Genomic DNA, 15,469 nt, shown 5'->3' on the forward strand with positions numbered 1-15,469 from the left:
ACGCAGCCAAAAATTTAAGATAAGGTTGATGAAAACATGTGCTTACTTTAAAGGGTATTTAAGCTCTAAGCCGTAAGAAACTGACCAATCACAGTGCAATGTGAGGAGAATACTCGACTGTGATTGGTCAATTTCTTACGGCTTAGAGCTTAAGGTGATCCTAAAGCCGTCTGTAATACCGGTTTTTTTCTTAGCACTAATCTTTTAATTGGCTTTATAGAAATGCAAAATTCTTGTCTAGAATTAAAGTACGCATCAAAATCTAGGCCATGGTGGTCGAATTTATATCGAAAACGAAAAAAAATTAATATTTTTTGTTATACGTGACGACAATATTTGCTTTGTACAAAAATTTCACAATAAATATCCACAAAATTAGACCGGCATGACTTAGGGACAACATGTAAGAACAATATCGTGCAATTGGAACTAAGAATAAAAGCTTACAAAAAAAGATTAATTGTAATGAATGCAATATAACCTATAACCATGTCTATCCTTGTCTATCATCATTAGGTTTGTTCGCGTTGCTTAAATCCCCAAACATTTTTGCACTTGAAATGAGATAAATATATATTCGGCCGTTGGGGAGAGAGAAAGCGAAGATGCTGAGTGCAAAAAGTGCAAGCAACGCGAATGGAGTGATTGTCTATACAAGGACAGATATAGAATTCGGTCGGTAATACAGACGGCTTTAGGATCACCTTAAAGCAATTAGGTTGTAGACCAGCACTAACAAAGTTTTAGTTTTAATCGTTAAGCCTTGTGTACACGATACTAGAAATCGGTCCGAGTTTCGGTTTAAGCCAATGAAACTGCTGCTTTTCTATAAGAGCTGCAAGTTGATTGGCTTAAACCGAAACTCGGACCGATCAAGGCTTAAGGCCATAAGAAAATAGACCAATCACACTCGATTATTCTTCAAGCGCGAGAAGAATAATCGACTGCGATCATTGGTCTATTTTTTTACGGCCTTACGATTACAACTAAAACTTTGTTAAGTGCAATGGCCTTTACACGACTCGATTTATGCCGAAGTTATAAACATCGGATCTTATAATTACTGATGTTACAGCCCCTTGCACAATAGGCGACAGCGACAGCGACAAAAGGTTGCCGACAAAGCTATATACCTTTCGCTATGGCTATCGCCTATTGTGCAAGGGGCTTTAATGGCCGTGTTCACCAGACACAACTGTTGAGTTCGTCTTATCAACACACTGCGTTGATTGGTTGGTTCTAAAAGTAAGAGCCAATCACGTTCGACTGCTTCTCAGCGGCTTGGTCTGCTGAACGCGCCCAATAATGCCGTGTAAACGCTCTTTCACGACGAAGTTATCACATCGATTGATTCTCAACCAATTACAATCGAATATTATATCTTACATGTATTGATAAATATTAACTTATTTTATATATTATATATTTATATTATATATGTTAAATATAATCTTATAATTTATTTAGCGTTCTTTATAAAATAGCATTGCTTAAATTTAAATTGTATAAAATTTCTTTTTTTATGTTTGCTTGTATTTCTATATACTAATCCATATACTAAATATTATAAAATATCAATAATATTAATAGTATTTCTATAATATAAATTTAAGGATTTAATAATAAGAAAGGATTATAAAAAATCAATGTATATTTAAAAGTCAAAATTTTCGGTATAAAATACAATTAACAGTTTCAGTAATAAATGTTGCTTGTTTGTTATGTATCATTAATATCGGCATAATCCATGTTTTCCGATTAATGCAGCCGATGTGGATATCTGATAGTATTAGAGTAATTAACTTAATGAAGGTATTAATTAATAATAATATATATTATAAAAATACTTTGCACAATATATCATGTATCATTACTTTATACTTTACATTGTCGCGTTAATTTCGACATTTGTCTATACGTCAATTTAGTAACAAATCTTCTTTTAGTAAAAACCTTCAAAAATCGTGATGCTTGTCTGTGTATCGCTTTGAAAATATCATAATCCGTAATGTTGCTAATTATTCTACCTATTCTGTCCATTTTGAAATTTTTGAAAACCTGCATTTATGTAGAGAACAATAAACATGTAGAAAAATGATTCAATTTTTATTTAATCTAAAACTAAAATTATCACACTTTGAAGATTTAAACGGTTAATAAGATTTATAAAAAGTAATTTTTTTATAGGTGTAAGTTATCCCTATTTTTGTATATGTTTAAATTATATCTCTAGTATTTATTGTTGCGACATGAAAGGTATTGCAAAATAAATTGTGTTACCTACTATCCGCATAAATTTAATTATAAACAAAAGTAAAAATATTAATAATTAATAAGATTCAAGTGATAAGTAGATATTAGCCGTAGCAAAACCTAAAATCCGTATAATTCCTATAATAGTTTATTAACGCCCAATACATTTTAATTAACCATACAAACTATTAAAAAATAAAATATGTGTGTATGTGTGCGTACGTGTGTGTGACAAGTGATCTCAAAGTACTTGGTGCATTTCTGCATTACTCCTTTAATCGCATTAATATTTATAAAAAGTGATCAGAAGAGTAGAAAATCTAATAGAGAAATAATTACTTAAAATGGTATAATAATGCATACCCGTCAACAACGCCTACTTTCTCTTCTCAAATCTATAAATGTATCCATATCCATCTTCGATTTCATCAATTGAAGATTCACTCAGTTGAAGTCTTATAGAATCTTCATCAGATTCTGAGCTTAAATAGGACCTGCAGTTACACAAGAAGTAATTAAATAAATAAAAAATGTAATAGAGAAATTAATATTTAAAATAATATAGACTCGTGTATTACTCGTCAATAACGCCTGTTCTCTTTTTCCTCAAATCTGATATTTTTGCTTCTGTCTCTGATTTTATTAAAGTCTCTGTCAGATTCTGAGCTTGAATGGGACTTGCAAATTATACAAAGAGTTATTACAAAAGTAGAAAATGAATTACAATGGTTAATATATCAAGTGTTACGTGTCATTAACATTTAAAGTACATACGTTTTTTCGGTACTTTTTAAGTGCGTACGTGGGTCTGTTACGTTCAACGCTATTTTTCCCTAAAGTATGTTCCCTTAAAGTATTTCAAAAAATCTAAAAAACTTCATAAAACATCTGTCTACATTGTAGTTAACGATTCTATAGTCATTTTGATAAACATTGTTTATTTAATATCTTCTGACAAACTTGCAAGTTTTACAGTTACGAGAAGATATCATTTTGGCTCGGACACTGTAAACTCACGTATGCACCTTAAAAGTTAAGCATATTATTCAATTATTAGGCCAAAACATTTATTTTTAGAATTTAAATTTTTTCAATGAGTATTATCAATACTTAAATTTAGTATTTCCAGTATAATATTTACATTTATAATATATAAGTTTCTATTTATATTTGCACATTGTACACGTAAAAATAAGTTTCTATAACTTATTATTGTTGAAAGATGAGATATACTGTACATTGTACAATGCAAATCACTTAATGTTTTTTCCTTATTTTATCATAAAATACGAAAATAAATATTTACTTTAGAAAACGCTAATAATATAATAAATTTACAAAGTATGTAGAGGAGACCGGGGCTAGACCGCTAACGGGGTAAATCCGCAAAATCAAATATCTCGGAACCTGTATATTGTGCGAACTCGCTATTAACATTGTAAACGCTGCTTATGGTACCCATGACCAACGGAGTTTCGGCAGGTTATCTGCCGTGTTATGATTTTTACGAGGGCAAACGTGTTTTCGGAAGGTGAAAGTGAAATTTTCTGCGCGTGGAAATATTGTAATATCTGCAATAATATTTGCTCTCCGAGGTACGTGATTATAAAGAGTAATGCATGCTGAACACGAATCCAGTGTAGTTTTTTCATTATCGTTAATGTCTAATATTTTGTGGGCGATCAAACCTGAAACTTATGTTTGGGGCTTATCGCGCGTGGATATATAGAGCGGAATAAACTAAATAAAGAAGTTCTCTAACAGTTTTGTTCCTTTCACAATAATTAATGAGAAATTAAATAAAGATCTACATGCGCATACATCGCCGCAATTCAATGGCGAATGTAAATGCGTTGGGAGGAAGAATCAAGTTTCAGCCTTACCGATGTCGCAAATATTACGTACGGGGTAAGGCCAATGCCAGGCCAATGTAGAAGAGCGCTTTTAATAACTCTATTAAGTTTATTTTTAAATTAATTATTGTATTATAAAACTCGCAAAATGATATAAAATTTTTCTATTTAGTTTAATGGTTTAATCCATTCTCCCTATCCACGAACTGTGTTACATATATATAAATTTTTATTTTAAAAATAAAAATATGACCAGATATTAAATGATATTATATATACATACATATATATATATATATATATATATATACATATAGGGAAGACGGGGGCACCATGAGCCAGCGGGTACCATGGGTCATTGACTGTTTAGGGTAATCCAGAATGTTTAGGTTGATTCAACTAGTATCATGTGACAGTTATTTCGTTGTTCATACTTCGTATCTAGGTGGTAGTCATCAAATTAAGTCCGTAGTCTCGAAACGCACGTGACATAAATGATTTTCGTGATGCGTAAATAACTTTTAACTATTTAGAAATGTTTTAATATTGTTTTTGTAGTAATTAATATACACTTACTAAAAAAATTAGGTGTAACTTTCTAGCATCTTTTGTTATTTTTTACTACTCTACAGATAATCATATGTATCATTTATTCTTTTTATTACGTTTCACCGTTTTCTATATTAAGTGCATTCGATTCGGGGCATCATGGGACACCCAATGCTGCGGCACCATGGATCACACACGCCACCAAGGTTGATGATAGATTAATGATATATGTTATTTTTGATTGACGAAAACATATCAGAAGTTAGTTTTTCTTCAAAAAAATGATATTTCAGTAGTGGGTTCTGATATCTTTGTTTGTTCTACCCTATCCTGAACAGTGTCTTAAGAAAACGTATAAAATATAATTTTCTTTCAACTTTTGTAACTTTTCATTATTTCTTAAATAAATAAACCTAGTTTTTGTGTGTGACTCATATTGTGCTCCAGTGACAGACCCATATATGGTGTCTCGGGTACGGGGCACCTTGGGTCCTTTCTCAAAAAATGTGTTTTAATTTTTTCTCAAAAACTAATCAATATTTGCCAAATACACTAAATAAATTTTAAAATATACATAGTGCTTTAATTATTTAAAAAAATTAGAAAAAAATCTTATATTTAAAAGTACTCTTCAATGTTTGAATTTTTGTGATGGCTTAGTGGCCCGGTCTCCCCTATATATGTAGGTACATATGTGTATATACAATATAATAATGATATAAATATAAGTAAAATTATAATATAAAGAATTGTATATAGTTTCTTGGATATCTATGGATTTGATAGAGATTGGTAAATCACAAAAAAAAGATTGACCGCACAAATAAATGTTCCGTAGCGGCACATCAGACGCCAATATTGTTTGCATAAATGCAATTTACGTTGATAAATTATAGTATTTTAGTTTATATTTAATTTGTAATATATATTTAATTTTATTACGGTTAATAATTTAAGCATAGCGTATATAATTACCCGTCACTTTCCTTTATTTCTTCTCCCTGTCGTCCAAGTAGCGGTGTGCTTGTTCGTATTGTACTTTCGTTTTGTAGCTCATTCAAGTGAAAATCGTTGTCTCTCATTGAGCTTGAAGAAGTCGGTGCAGGTCTGTATTTAAATATGACAACTTTGTTTAATCAAGTAGAAAAAGCAATAGAGTAAATATTTATTTGCATGCGCTTTTTATATATTTGTCAAAATATGTAGAAAATTGATTTTGTACTCTTTCTCGAGGAATTATACAATAACCCAAAACCACACACATTGTTGTTTTAGTCATAATTGCATATAAATATTATATACATATGTATGTGCCGTGATAAAAACCGGAATATTTATATTTCTATTTATTTATTATTTCATTATTGTACCTGCTTTATGTTCATACGTTTCAATATTTTATACGTTTTTGGCTGAATACTTACTTACAAGCTCGCAAGTGTTTCTCGAAATAATAAGTTTTATTGTTATGTTTTATAATTTTCTGACACGTTTTGCATTTTGCATCCCTGCCATTTACGTCAAACTTGTTCCATATGTTCGACTTTCTTATCACATTTCTATGAATAAAATTACATTTATCAGAGTGATCAATTCTCAAATGTTTTATTAAAACGTTTATTAAAACTTACTCACAATATCCCAAGTGTTTCTTTAAATTATAAGCATTATTGTAATGTTTTATAACCTTCTGACATGTTTTGCATTTCGCATCCCTGCCATTTACGTCAAACTTATTCCATATGTTCGACCTTCTTATCACATTTCTATGAATAAAATTACATTTATCGGAGTGATCAATTCTTAAATGACTTATTAAAACGTACACTTAAAAATTATTAATGTTTTGTACTAATTGCATGTCGCTGTTTGTCTTGATTTATGATACTTTGTAATTTTCTAGTATGTTGTCAAGTTTTTGAATATTTGTCTAATTCTGTTATCCCAGCAAACGAAAAAAGATTGAAAAGAATTAAAACGGGATTGCCAGGAATTCCATTTTGTCCAAAAAAGGGATTGAAATAGTTTCCATTGAATTCCATTGAATTCAATACGGAAATTTTTAATTCCTAGTTTGGCATTCAATGGTATTCATTTCGTTAACGGAATCAATGGTATTCAATGGAATTCATGACGAAACTTTCCAATCCCTAACTTGGCATTCAGTGGTATTCATTTCGTTACGTTTTTGTGTCGGAATTGGATAGGATTCAAAAAAGACAAATTCTTTCCAAAATAAGAAATTCCATGATATTGAAACTATTTCAATCCCTTTTTTGGACAAAATGGAATTCGGAAAGTCCTTAATTGAATTCCTGGCAATCCCGTTTTAATTCTTTTCAATCTTTTTTCGTTTGCTGGGATGTTATGTATGTCCATAAGTAATATTTTAATTCTTGCTTTTTGGACCACGATTAGAGAAAACTTTTTACAAATATGATATTTGTGCCATGATGGAAGACCGGCCTATTTATATTTCCATTTATTTATTATTTTATTACTGTACCTACTTTATATTCATCATAATTTATACGTTTTTAGATGAATACTTACTCACAAGCTCGCAAGTGACTCCGTAAATGACAAGTCATATTGTTATGTTTTATAACCTTCTGACACGTTTTGCATTTCGCATCCCTGCCATTTACGTCAAACTTGTTCCATACGTCAACTCTTTTTTTAACATCTCTCGTATTAATAGAGTGCCATTTATCAGGGTGAGTACATTTTAAATGCCGTATTAACATGTTTGGCTTATCCCGTTTAAATTTTATTTTTCTGTTGCAATGATTGCATGTTCCTTCGTATTTTGATAATACGTAATTCTGTAGTATAAAGCCACGTTTTGGATGTGTGTCTAGTTTGGTTATGTTATGTATATCGCATAAGTGATCTTTTAACTTTTTCTCTCGATCGGGATAAGAAAAAACTTCTTCACAACTTACACTTACATTACACTTTACTGAATCAGAATTTTCTTCTGATGTATAATATTTTGCCAACCATCTTTGTCCCCTCATTTTAACCGTTCTGTAGGTATCGCAAAACGCTTGACACTAAATGTGATCACTTGATGTAATTATTTGAAGAAGAGTTTACAAAATTACTCGTAGAAGATCGAAAAGAGAAATATGATTCCTCTTTCCACACAAAACAAAACTCAATAAATACCTTCCAAAGACTTTTTCAAAGCGTTTAAAAATATAATAAATCTTACAACACGACGATTCAAGTGTGTTATTTTTACAAATATGAAGAATTTGATGACTCAACTGTTTGCGATAATTTGCGCAACTGTTTGTCCGCTTTACGCGGACAATTCGTAAAGCCACGGAAACATTTGTTTTATCCTTAATCTGGTTATTAATAGATTTGTCCAAGTCGGAGCGAATACTTTTCTTCCCGTCTTGCGAAATTTATTATCTCCGTTCGAGACAGAGCGTTCATCTCGACGCACAGCTACCGATAACGTCAGTAGTAATATTTAGTCGTCAATTCACGACATTCTACAGGTTCATTTCCGCTCGCTACTTTTTTCATGTATTGGACAAGGTGGTCAGCACATTCTGATATACATCTTTAATTTACCAGATGTAAAAACAGGTGACACATTTATTTTATTCTCAGAGCGGTCGTTATCTCTTCAGTTTCAAAGCGAAAAGATTTTGCGACAGCGACTCGGCCTGTGCAAAGATAGAAATAAAGTAAATTTAACTCAAAATTAAAATTCTACTATAACTTACTGACTTGCTTAAGGCTTTGGGAGGCAAAATGTCATGAGTTTTAATAAATTGTTAAAGAGATGCACACACAGTGTACGTCTAATTTTTATGTATTCTTCGAATGCACTTATATAATAACTTTAAGTATTCTCACCTTTTCGGAAATGGGAGAGCCTCTATTACCGAAAATGAAGAAATCTTTGATAAGGACATCCTTTATTAAATCCAGATCATTTACAATAAGAATTGGTGTCTTTCTAGCAATTCTATTCCAAATATTGTGTATGCACGCCGGTCGTCCTGATAGTGGAAAAATTTTACATTCTGGACCACTTATTTTTTGAATAATGACGTAAGTAGAAGTCGAGGTAGAAGTATATATAGTCAACACTTTCTCTTTATAAATATACCACTCTATACTTTACTACAATGTCACGAGGAATGTGGCGCGTGTGGCCATGGTACAACGACTACTCCGAGTCTCAGTCAAATTCGCTCCGATTCGAGTCGAAAAGAATATAGAGGGGGAAACGATGGCACAGGGCCGTACAATATTACACGAGATCCAGACATATGTGTTAAAATAACTTTAAGACGTGTTGATTTTTTAAAGTAATTATGTTAAAAGAACTCAAAATAATATTTAATTTCTAAATGGCATATATGTATAAAGTGTTAAGTTATCACGTTGACATAAATGTAACACATAAAAATGTTAAGAAAATAACAACATAGCTGTTGTACGTTAATTTTACATTGAAATAATAATCAAATCTTGGTAACACATAAAAATTTTAATATATGGACTGCAATGTGCACACGCTTTTTTACTGTGTAAGATCTTTAAAATTACCGTGGTAATCGTATAATTCGGTATCGGCCGTGGATCAGGAACATTACGTGACTTCTAAAAGTCAAAAGTTGATGTGAGGTACCTAATAATAAAGAGTAAGAATTATGGCGACTATGCCACAGAATTTCGATGATTTCCATTGTCCAGCAATCTTCAATTTGCTGTCACTGATAATTTTTACTGATGAAAAAAAAATTAACAATTTGTTATATAAACCTTCGTCTTGTTGTAGTTATTAAGTTTTATGAAATTCAATTAAAATATGCTTCTTTAACAAAACATGAGTTTAAATTACATTTGATAAATATTATTCTTAACCTTAAAGTGCATAAGTGGATTTACGGTGTCCGAACCAAAGTTGTATCTGCTCGTAACTGTAAAACAAGCAAGCCTGTCAGAAGATATGAAATAAACTATGTTTATCAAAATGACTATAAAATCGTCAACTACAACGTAGACAGATGTTTCATGAATTTTTTAAAATAGATTTTTTAAAATAATTTTCCGGCAAAAAAGAATTAAGTATGTTATGGTCAAAACTCTAAACGCGGCATTTCTAGGATTAACCAGTTATTCTGTGAAATGATTGTCCAATCCTGCGAATTATCTAAGCGTCTTGATTTTAAGCAGTTTCTAGGAATAGGCTAGAAGTTAGATTAATTCTTTTATGCTTTCCGTCTATTTGTGTACTGTTTGCACACATATATCAGCAATTAAATTACAGTCAGTCAAGTAAGAGCGTGGTCGGCCTAATTTATAAAAAAATTGAGTTAGCAAAATTTTGAAATACATATAGATACATTCTATTTGATTAGAGCTAAGATGCAATTACATTAATAATGTGTCCCGTCACCATCGTCGTCGAGAAGACAGATCCGGTGTTACCCTCGGGCACCGGTGACGTGAATGCCACCGAGAGGACAAATACGGCGTCACAAGTCGAGTTAGTCGATGCTAACCTTAAGAACATAGAAGACACACGCCATTCGATGGAGAAACTTGGCGCAATTTTTGATAGAGGAGTAGCTTTGGCCGCCGAATACCTGGAAGGCGACCGTATCGATCGTCCTGCGTCCATCCCTCCTAGTGAAGAGATGGCATACATGGAGGATGGTGGCATCCTGGGGATAGATATCCACAAACCCGTTTTCTCGAGGGATAAAATCAGTACTCACGAAGAGGATCGAGACACACCTGATGATATCATCGTCGAGATTTTGGAGGAGGAACCCGAAGACTCCGCTAGGAAGTCACCTCCGATCACGAGGGGGACGATTAAAAGAAAAGCGGAGAAATCCCCGTCGCAGGATTCCTCTCCGCCTCAAACGTCCCCCCCTAAGGAACCATATAAATTTGTTGCGACGAGTAAATTCGTTAGCCCACCCCATAAGAGTCGTGCACGTAAGAAGTCAACGTATTTGGTTTTGGACTCACCTAGGAGCAGAGACACTAGGATCACGCAAAAGGCTACCAGCGAGCTAAAAGAGTGGGAAACCGATGAACTGGCTGAGTACGTGGGTGACTGTCTCTCCAGATCCGTACTCGCACTTAATAAATGTTCTAATATCCAAAATATGCTTAGAAACCATTTGGAGGCTGGTCTTTCAAATGTTTCTAGGATTACTAAGATTCTGGTGGATCGGCTGGCTGAATCTGGAGATACCGCATCTTTCAAGGTTTAAAACACCAATCTGGCGGCACAGGTGAGAAGCCTCAAGAAGGATGAGGAAATTCACAAACGCGAACTTTCGCTGAGAGAAGAAGAAAACAGAAAGTTAAAGAAAGATCTAGAAAATTTTAGCAAAGAACTCAAGAGAAGGGGACAACATTCCCCTGATCCGGAAGTAAATCCAAAAAATTCGGACAAAAATGAGGGAAAACAGGGCAAACCTTCGGAACTCCAACTCGGACAACCTTCACTTCCTAAAAGAGAGCCGAAGCCTAGAATAATTCTACAACAGAGACTAATAGACAGAGTTGTCAGGACAGACTCCAAGTCTGATTTGGAAACGGAGAGTGCGGAAGATAACAACACTCCGGTTCCAGAAACCCTTCTTGGAAATAGGCAGCTACATAAGAATTGCAAATCGACGACTCAGTTTAAATTCCCGTCCCTTCGCGTCGAGGAAATCGCTGATGATTCTGGTTCTGCTAAAAAAATAAGAGCTATGAACGAGCAGATAGCGCAAATAGTAGCTCGTCAGGAGAAGCTCTGCGCAATGCTCGCAGCTCACTCCGATGAACCGCCAGACAGAACAACACTGAGAAAGAATAAGAAACCAAGGAGAACCCCTCTCAGAAACGAGATCTCAGAGATCTCTGGGACACCAGATGGAGAGGTCGTGGGTCTGCGTACACCTACTGCACCTCTATCTGGAGATAACGGGTGAAGTAGACGACCACTTATGAATGATACAAAAGAAGCTGATACTGCGAAAAGGAGACCTCGTGATATCCCTCGTCCTCGCAGACCTCCTAGGACAGCGGCGGTATCTATCACCAGCTTAAAGTCTGACACCACCTATGCGGACATATTAAAGCAAGCGAGGGAAAAAATAAATCTGGACACACTTGGCATTGAAACCTCTAAGATTAGAAGAGGAATTAACGGAGGGGTAATAATAGAAATTCCGGGCATGGACGGAACGACCAAGGCGGATACTCTCGCGGGAAAACTCAGAGAGGTTCTCGATACGAACGTAGCTCGTGTAACTCGCCCTACCACAATGGGCGAACTTCGGATTTGGAACTTTGATGATTCCATTTCCCTGATCAATATCACAAACGAGATATCGATCATGGGGGATTGTGATGAACATCTCGTCAAGCTGGGTACGATTAGAAAAATGAATAATGGACTTAATTCTATTTGGGCAAAATGTCCACTGTCTGCAGCAGCTAAGATAGCAGATGCTAACAAGCTGAAAATCGGCTGGACGGTTTCGCGAGTACAACTGTTGGCGGCAAAACCGATACAGTGCTTCAAATGCTGGCGTTTCGGCCACGTCCGCACCACGTGTAATTTCCCGGAAAACAGGTCGGGAGCATGCTTTCGTTGCGGTGACAGAGATCACCAGATTGGTGCGTGTCAAGCCAGCCCTTGCTGCGTTTTATGTAAAGACGCGGGTAAGAATAGCAACCATCGACTTGGCTCGGTCGACTGCTATGCGGTACAGAGGGAAATACCTGGAAGAGGACGCAAATTACAACAGAAATGACCTTGTTCTTACAGATCAATCTAAACAGAAGCAGGGAGGCTCAGGACCTCCTTGTTCATCATTCGGAGGAGATAGAGGCTGCTGTTTGCGTAGTCTCCGAGCCGGCCCGCGCATCCAGCTCCCTCCAAAATTGGTTCTATAGCCATGACAAATTAGCGGCTATCTTTGTAAATACGAGGATCACACCTCGTGGTCTTGGCGGCTCAAAGTCGGAGCGCCGTTATGATCCGATTTGGGGATATTTATGTTATATCGAGTTATATCTCGCCAAACGTTGGCTTATACGACTATATTGGATTCCTTGAAGAATTGACGAACCTATGTTCGAGTGTGGCTCATAATGGCAAGGTTTTAATATGTGGCGATTTCAACGCCCACGCTCAACTGTGGGGTTCACAAGTTACCGATGCGAGAGGCGACCTGCTCGAGGATTTTGCCGCACAATTGGATTTACGTTTCAAAAATGTGGGAAATCGTTCAACATTCGTCGGTCATCGAGGAATCTCTATCATTGATCTGACCTGGGCTTCCTCGGACCTATCGAGTAGGATCACTCGTTGGTCCGTGCGGGAAGACGTCGAATCCTTATCGGATCATTTGTACATCTCTTTTTGCATCTTGAGTTCTCCCGTGCAGCAATTCACACCGCCATTGACTGTTCGGTGGAATTATAAAAAGATGGACACGGAGCTTTACCAGGAAGCAATAGAGTGGAGATGTGCGGTCACCCCGAAAAATCCAGAATACTTTGCTGCGGTTGAATATGATCGCTGGATACACAAATGTATCACGGATGCTTGCGACGCGGCTGTTCCCCGTCTGTGGAATCGCCGCGCTGGCAAATCCTATTGGTGGAGCGATGCTATCGCGCAGCTGAGAATATCCGCGATATCCGCTAGGAGAGCATGGACTCGCGGAAAGGGTAGAAATCGACCAGAAATTCTGGAAACCAAAAGGATGGCCTATATTGCCGCAAGTCAAAATCTTAAATTTGAAATAAGAAGAGCCAAGTCGCTGGCGTGGCAGGAGTTGGTGCATGTGTTGGACGATGACCCTTGGGGTCTGCCGTATAAGCTGGTGATGGGCAAACTGCGTAAGCCCACCACACCGCTTAGCGTCAGCTTGGAACCGGACATTCTTAGTCGATTGCTGAATAAGCTTTTTCCTCCGGGTAGAGAACTGATCCCGGTAGATCTTGGCGATTGCGAGGAGGGAAGAACCCCTATTATGGCGGACGAAGTCATAGAGGCAATTAGAGCGAAGAAAAATGCGAAGACGGCGCCTGGTCCTGATGGATTTAAAGCGACCGTATTGAATAAGCTCCCTTCGAGTATGGTCCACCGACTCGCTCTGGCCTACGATCACTATATGCGGGTAGGAATTTTTCCCACGAACTGGAAAATGGCGGATCTTGTTCTAATATCGAAGGGGGACGTCTCATCTCTCGGCGAGGTTCCAAAAGCCAGGCCTATATGTCTTTTAAATGAGGTTGGCAAGATCTTTGAGAGGGTCATCGTCATTGATTATATACTCGGGAAAAAATACCTCTTATTTGTTTATATTAGTAAATATATAATTATATATGGTCATATAAGAAATGAAAATATAATCTTGAACAATATTATATGGCTAAACCTCTTTAAGTATAAACTTTATATAGTCATATATGGTTTTATATACTAATATATTATTATGTGTGATCACGTAAAAGTATATTTATAAGGTTAAAGATAATCATATATGAATATACACTCTATAATGGATAAATGGATCTATCCATATAAATTTGTATAACTGTTATAAATATTCTTCTAATGGTATATTATTTTACTTGACAATATCAAATTAATATAAAATATATTATTTTTATTACTATATAACGGCTCTGTAATTAATCAACCAAAAAACTCGACAAAGGCAATAAGAGCCCAGCGTGATGTTTGACCGCTAAATTTAATTCAATTTCGAATACAATAACGAACGTTTCGACCCTTTTTTGGGGTCCTCCTCAGCGCAATGATTAACAAAATTTTACATAAGTATGGTAAGAAACAACCTTAACGCCGCAAACATCAAGTCAAACGATAATTAGGGCGGATGTGCACTCCGACACGTTCCAAAGCATCGTCGTGTAATTTCCTGGTTGAAGTGCCAGAAAATTTGAACTGCAGAATGTCGTTTGTCATTGTGTAGCGATACTTGTGGACATCCGGAGTACCATCCACTCACATAAAATGCAAGAGTTAACAAAAAGAAAAAGATCAAAAGCAACTCACAGATTCAAAGTAAACAATAAAGATTATGTATAGTAGCTTCCCAAAAGGAAAGAGTCACATTGCGAACAGTGTAGAATTAGTTAAAGAACTTTCCAACGTTCATATCATGGAGGATCACACACTTGTATCACTCGATGTGGTTTCCCTTTTTACTAATGTTCCTATTGAAAGGGTTATCGACAGTATTTCATCGAGATGGAAATACATTGCCGACAATTGCAAGATCCCGGAATCGGAGTTTCTTCTGGCTGTCAGAATGGTATTAGAATCAACCTTTTTTATGTTTAATGGCGTAATATACCAACAGACTTTCGGATCACCCATGGGCTCCCCGTTGTCTCCCATAGGGGCGGACATAGTGATGCAGGATCTTGAGGAAAGGGCACTTGAGTTGTTGAGTTTCACTCCACCTTTCTATGAGAGATATGTGGATGATATTGCAATGGCAATACCTTCTACTGAATGCACTCACACTTTAGAGGTATTCAATTCTTTTCACCCGAGATTGCAATTTACCATGGAGGTCGGTGTGGATGGCAGGTTGAATTTTTTAGAGATAACGATGATCCGGACTGAAAATCGTTTGCAATTCGATTGGTTCCACAAATCTACCTTCTCCGGGAAATATCTAAATTTTTGTCCCAGCATCCCCATTGCCAGAAGAAAGGAACAGTCATTTGTTTAATAGATCGAGTATTCAAGCTGTCGCATCCTAAATTTCACGAAAAAAACCTTAAATTAGTGA

At 35.7% G+C, this 15,469-nt stretch overlaps 2 protein-coding genes across 5 annotated transcripts; one reads left to right on the plus strand and one right to left on the minus strand.

Moving 5' to 3' along the window:
- Positions 1–1,541: 1,541 nt before the first annotated feature.
- On the minus strand, positions 1,542–8,988 carry LOC139820770 (uncharacterized). 4 transcript variants are annotated; one of them, XM_071791283.1, is made up of 8 exons: positions 8,532–8,972; positions 7,209–8,338; positions 6,287–6,421; positions 6,080–6,214; positions 5,631–5,762; positions 2,832–2,930; positions 2,617–2,747; positions 1,547–2,058 (listed from the first exon to the last, which is right to left on the minus strand). In XM_071791283.1, the coding sequence occupies exons 2-7, from the start codon at positions 7,673–7,675 to the stop codon at positions 2,630–2,632; spliced, it is 1,086 nt and encodes a 361-aa protein (XP_071647384.1). In that variant the 5' UTR covers positions 7,676–8,338; positions 8,532–8,972; the 3' UTR covers positions 1,547–2,058; positions 2,617–2,629. The 4 variants fall into 4 exon arrangements, 3 of the variants coding, with proteins under 3 accessions (XP_071647384.1, XP_071647383.1, XP_071647385.1); XR_011734108.1 differs by having other exon boundaries at positions 1,542–2,747; positions 6,291–6,421; positions 8,532–8,988; XM_071791282.1 differs by lacking the exon at positions 8,532–8,972 and having other exon boundaries at positions 1,549–2,747; positions 7,209–8,472.
- Positions 8,989–11,866: 2,878 nt separating this feature from the next.
- LOC139820889 (uncharacterized) lies at positions 11,867–15,409 on the plus strand. Its single transcript, XM_071791475.1, has 5 exons — positions 11,867–12,062; positions 12,126–12,400; positions 12,463–12,615; positions 12,797–13,822; positions 15,032–15,409. The coding sequence occupies exons 1-5, from the start codon at positions 11,867–11,869 to the stop codon at positions 15,407–15,409; spliced, it is 2,028 nt and encodes a 675-aa protein (XP_071647576.1).
- The last annotated feature ends 60 nt before the right edge of the window (positions 15,410–15,469 follow it).

This window comes from Temnothorax longispinosus, chromosome 10 (assembly GCF_030848805.1).
Source record: "Temnothorax longispinosus isolate EJ_2023e chromosome 10, Tlon_JGU_v1, whole genome shotgun sequence".
NCBI classification, from domain to species: Eukaryota; Metazoa; Arthropoda; class Insecta; order Hymenoptera; family Formicidae; genus Temnothorax; species Temnothorax longispinosus.